This window comes from Notolabrus celidotus, unplaced genomic scaffold (genome assembly GCF_009762535.1).
Source record: "Notolabrus celidotus isolate fNotCel1 unplaced genomic scaffold, fNotCel1.pri scaffold_384_arrow_ctg1, whole genome shotgun sequence".
NCBI lineage: Eukaryota > Metazoa > Chordata > Actinopteri > Labriformes > Labridae > Notolabrus > Notolabrus celidotus.
In genome coordinates this window covers 11,486-17,500 of record NW_023260206.1, presented here as the reverse complement: position 1 = coordinate 17,500, position 6,015 = coordinate 11,486, and the positions used below count along the sequence as shown (strand labels likewise).

General features: G+C 46.9%; 1 protein-coding gene across 2 annotated transcripts; it reads right to left on the bottom strand.

Annotated features, from left to right (window-relative positions):
- Positions 1-436: 436 nt before the first annotated feature.
- On the bottom strand, positions 437-4,880 carry rpl35a (ribosomal protein L35a). Of its 2 annotated transcripts, none has more exons than XM_034679199.1 (5): positions 4,785-4,880; positions 3,415-3,451; positions 2,550-2,702; positions 1,592-1,736; positions 437-521 (listed from the first exon to the last, which is right to left on the bottom strand). In XM_034679199.1, the coding sequence occupies exons 2-5, from the start codon at positions 3,423-3,425 to the stop codon at positions 498-500; spliced, it is 333 nt and encodes a 110-aa protein (XP_034535090.1). In that variant the 5' UTR covers positions 3,426-3,451; positions 4,785-4,880; the 3' UTR covers positions 437-497. The 2 variants fall into 2 exon arrangements, with proteins under 2 accessions (XP_034535090.1, XP_034535091.1); XM_034679200.1 differs by lacking the exon at positions 4,785-4,880 and adding an exon at positions 4,418-4,442.
- Positions 4,881-6,015: the final 1,135 nt, after the last annotated feature.

The window sequence follows — 6,015 nt, the reverse complement described above, 5'->3', positions numbered from 1 at the left end:
AAAGGACTAATAAAATGAGGACATGATTTAAAGAGATAAACACGCTCAGTTTAATATTTAATGCAGTAAAACGATTTAATCTGAATAATCTGACTTCAGACTCTGTTTGTATTTGATGTCAGGAAAGATAATCAGTACCTGTCATCAGTATTTAGATATAAAATCAAACAGGTAAACAGAGTCCTGCCTCCTGGCTCTTCTCTGAGGTCGTCCACACGGAGCTCTCTGATTGGACCAATAATCAGCAACGAGTGTTTGACCTGACTGTCGTGTTGGGGTCAGACTGAGCGGGTCTGACCTCCTGAGGGATTAATATGTCTACAGGTCAAAGGTCATCACTGCTCTTCTGTCACCTGCATGAACTCTAAACTACCTCAGACACTGATGACATCATCGCAGGACACATGACAGAGTTAGTACAATAAAGAGGCGGAGCTTCTTTTGTGATGTCTTCATTTTATTGATTTTCTGTACAAAGCTCATCAGACGTTTCCTCATCACACCCGGGACGGGTACAGCATCTGAAACAGACAGGAAGTGACATCAGAAACAACGCAGACAGGAAGTGACATCAGAAACAAAGCAGACAGGAAGTGACATCAGAAACAACGCAGACCGGAAGTGACATCAGAAACAACGCAGGCAGGAAGTGACATCAGAAATGTAATAGACAGGAAGTGACATCACAACACACGTGACACAAGGAGACAGTCCAGTCCGGGCTAGCACTCAGAAGCTAACATTAGCATGACATGACTGCAGCGTCTCAGACTCTTTAAACCGGTCTCGGGTTCAGACCTCTGTGGGGTCGGACTCTGTGCCTTTAGAGGAACACCTGCAGCGACAGGACGCTTCAGGGACCGAGCGTCATGTGATCCAGACTCTTAGAGACCACGTAAGTACAGAGATAACTCTGACTGATCCAGGAGGTTCTTTGGATCTACGCTCAGACCTGGTCTACCTTCCTGCTTCACAGCGCTCGTTTACTCTTCCATGCTCACGGTTTGACTTGGGAAGCCTGTGTTTCACGTCAAAATGCTATGAACTCTGGGTAATTCCCTCACGATGAGTCTGCATGAGTACCCCCTCTGTAAGGGGGTACTCAGAGTCTGAGAGGGATCCCTCACACTCCAGGATGTCAGAGGGACAGGCCTGAGCATCAGAGTCTGTGAGCGTTGGTCAGGCGACTGACCATAGCTGGCTGCTTTAAGAACCAGGAAGTGGACTACAAACTGACCCGCAGGAACAGGAAGTGGACTACCAACTGATCTGCAGGACCAGGAAGTGGACTACAAACTGACCTGCAGGACCAGGAAGTGGACTACAAACTGACCCGCAGGAACCGGAAGTGTGTGGTCAGCGTAGAGTATAAAGGTGTTGTGTGTTTCCGTCTGATTAACAGCCAAGCTTTTATTTTGAAATTGGATGTTACATGTCGACTTCCTGTCCAGATCGCTTTCCTCTGATCAGCTGGGCGTGATGTCACAGCCTCTGAAGTCATACTCAACAGCTGACCTCAGTCTGGTCATGTGACCAACATGATGACACGTTCAAAGACAGTCAGACAGCTGGGCGCTGCCCCTGAACTCACCACTCTGACTCTGTGTCCGATGGCTTTAGCTGGCAGGTTGCTGCTGAACTTGGCGCGGACCATCCCGCTGCTGCCGTGAGCGCGGGTCACCTTCCCCCAAATCACACGGGTCTTATTGGGCTTACCGCCGGGCGTCACCGTGTTCCTGAAGGGTCAAAGGTCACTGTTATCCTCCGCCAGCAACACACTCACTGATGTTCACCTCACACACACACACACACTGATGTTCCTCACACACACGCGTATGTTCCTCACACACACACACACTGATGTTCACCTCACACACACACACACTGATGTTCACCTCACACACACACACACACACTGATGTTCACCTCACACACACACTGATGTTCACCTCACACACACACACACTGATGTTCCTCACACACACACACACACATGTTCCTCACACACACACACTGATGTTCACCACACACACACACGTTCCTCACACACACACTGATGTTCCTCACACACACGCGTTCCCCTCATATATACACACACACACACTGATGTTCACCAAACACACACACACTGATGTTCCTCACACACACACACTGATGTTCCTCACACACACACACAGATGTTCCTCACACACACACACTGATGTTCCTCACGCACACACACTGATGTTCCTCACGCACACACTGATGTTCCTCACACACACACTCATATTCCTCACACACGCACTGATGTTCCTTACACACACACACACACTGATGTTCCTCACACACACACACACTGATGTTCCTCACACACACACACTGATGTTCCTCACACACACACACTGATGTTCCTCACACACACACACTGATGTTCCTCACACACACTGATGTTCCTCACACACACACTGATATTCCTCACACACGCAATGATGTTCCTCACACACACACACGCACTGATGTTCCTCACACACACACACACACACACTGATGTTCCTCACACACACACTCACTTCTTGGCCTTGTAGACGTAGGCGCAGCGTTTCCCGAGGTAGAAGTCGACCTCGTCTCGGGTGTAGCAGCCCTCCACCTTCAGCAGGGCGGTGTGTTCACGCTGGTTCCTCAGACCACGTTTGTAGCCAGTGAAGATGGCCTTACTCCAAAGTCTGCGCGCGCGCACACACACACACACACACACACACAGAGTCAATGAACAATCTAATGCCTCCTCTTCACTGAGTCAGTAACAGAACATGTGTTCACACTGAGACTACGTCAGTCAGACTACGTCAGACAGACTACGTCAGTCAGACTACGTCAGACAGACTACGTCAGACAGACTACGTCAGACAGACTACGTCAGTCAGACTACGTCAGTCAGACTACGTCAGACAGACTACGTCAGTCAGACTACGTCAGTCAGACTACGTCAGTCAGACTACGTCAGACAGACTACGTCAGACAGACTACGTCAGTCAGACTACGTCAGACAGACTACGTCAGACAGACTACGTCAGACAGACTACGTCAGACAGACTACGTCAGTCAGACTACGTCAGACAGACTACGTCAGTCAGACTACGTCAGTCAGACTACGTCAGACAGACTACGTCAGTCAGACTACGTCAGTCAGACTACGTCAGACAGACTACGTCAGTCAGACTACGTCAGACAGACTACGTCAGACAGACTACGTCAGACAGACTACGTCAGACAGACTACGTCAGACAGACTACGTCAGTCAGACTACGTCAGACAGACTACGTCAGACAGACTACGTCAGTCAGACTTCGTCAGACAGACTACATCAGACAGTCAGTATGTCTGTCACCGTGTCTCTATTTTTACAGAACAGGAAGTGAACAGGTGAGAGCTTACCTTCCAGGCATGGTCAGTCTTCTCCAGGTGAGTCCACCTGCAAACACACACACAGAACATTAGAACAGCAGACACACACACACACAGAACATTAGAACAGCAGACACACACACACACAGAACATTAGAACAGCAGACACACACACAGAACATTAGAACAGCAGACACACACACACACACAGAACATTAGAAAAGCAGACACACACACACACACACACACACACACACAGAACATTAGAACAGCAGACACACACACACACACACACAGAACATTAGAACAGCAGACACACACAGAACATTAGAACAGCAGACACACACACACACACAGAACATTAGAAAAGCAGACACACACACACACACACACACACACACACAGAACATTAGAACAGCAGACACACACACACACACACACACAACATTAGAACAGCAGACACACACACACACACAGAACATTAGAACAGCAGACACACACAGAACATTAGAACAGCAGACACACACACACACACACACACAACATTAGAACAGCAGACACACACACACACACAGAACATTAGAACAGCACACACACACAGAACATTAGAACAGCAGACACACACACACACACACACACAGAACATTAGAACAGCAGACACACACACACAGAACATTAGAACAGCAGACACACACACACACACACACACACACACACACACAGCATTGATGCTGTTACAGGGAGGATGGTCGGAGTACACCTCGAAGGTCTTTATGTTTAAACAGCAGAGACCATCTCAGATCACCTGAGGAGCTGACACACACACACACACACACACACACACACACACAGTACTGTGGAGCCACGATGCTAACATTAGCCTCCAGCTCAGTCTCTGATGCACACTGACCCTGACAGGTGAGGAGTTCACCTGAACCTCTGAATCAAGTCCTGGCACTCATACACACTCACATACACACAAACTCACACACACAGACACACACACTCCGGAATTATAAACTCTGATGCTAACATGCTAATGCTAGCTCCGTCCGGTAACCGGTACAGATCCGGTACAGACCCGGTCCCCCACAGAGCCGCGGGTTTCCCCCGGTCCGTGTCGCGGCTCTGTCCCGACACAGACCGACCCTTCACCCCGCAGACCCGGGCCTCGGCCCGGCTCTGAGGACTGTTAGCCTCTGTTAGCCTCTGTTAGCTTCTGTTAGCCTCTCAGAGTTCCATCCAAAGTGAATCTCTTCCATCCCGGACCCGGTCCCGGAGCCCGTGGGCCCGGGTCGCGGGTCTCGGGCTGCCCGGTCTGTCCCGGGGGGTATCTTGGAGGACCGGGTCGGATTAACGGAGAAAAGTGAAGTTAGATTCAGACATGTTGGCGCGCTTACCTTCACTATCAGGACAGAAAGGAGGAAAAGGAAGGACGCAAAGGATGCTGGGAAATTATGGTAACCAGAGGGGTCCGCGGAGCTGCCTGATCAGAACTCTGTTCACTAATAAACACCTTCTTCATTTAAAGACTCTTAAAGTCTGTGTTTAACACTGATGAACTGATGAACTGATGAACTGATGAACAGAGGAACTGATGAACTGATGAACAGAGGAATAACCAAAGAGTTCACTCTGATATTAAACATATTTATTTAACTGATGATTTATTACCGACTGCGTGTTTAAACCGTTTTATACAGTCTATGGTTTAAACTGGTCTGTGAATATAACTGAACATATATATAATAATACATTATAAACATATAATAACATACAATGTGTATTTATGATTCAACAACTGATACATCAGTGTGAAGTTATTTATGAAGTTATTTATAAAGTTATTTACATCAGTATGAAGTTATTTATGAAGTTATTTATGAAGTTATTTATGAAGTTATTTACATCAGTATGAAGTTATTTATATCAATGTTTATTTTGTTTTTATCATGTCGGTGATCTCCAGGATGTTGGAAACCTAACCGTCCTTCAGAGAATAAATAAAGCTTTGAATTGAACTTTAGTGGATGTCAGCGCCCCCTGTGGACCAACATGTGCCTCTCTGAGTAGATCTGTTCACAGTAAGTTTGTTCCCTGACCAAAGACCTGGCCCTGCTTCGTGTTCACATTAAACTTCTCTCAGGGTGAGAGGATGAGGAGACAGGCTGCTTCTTCTTCTTCCTCTGACGTCTCAAATACAGAAGTTATCCATCGTGTTGCTGAGGGTCTCTTTGCTCTTGAAGGTCAGAACACGGGTTCAGTCTAGTCAAGTTAAAATCTGCTGACAGGAGCTGTCAGGTCAGATTCTCATGTTTGGTCTCACACACTTGATCATTTTTGATTGGTGTTTATAATCAGGCACGACTTTGACCACAGCTCTCCGTCCTCAGTGTGTCGTAAAGAAAAATCTGTTTCAGGAGAAAACCTTCAAATTAAAATATTTATTTAATGCACTTAAATTTAACTCAACTCTTCTTACAGCTGTGTTCAAATCTTTTTACAGTTTTCAAAAACAAAAAACAACAAAGTGAAAAAATGTAAAACTTAAAAACTGTGAGTCTGTTTGTCCTCCAGGACAAAACGGTGGAATGTCCTTTAAAACCACCCGCCGTCACATGACCCCACCGT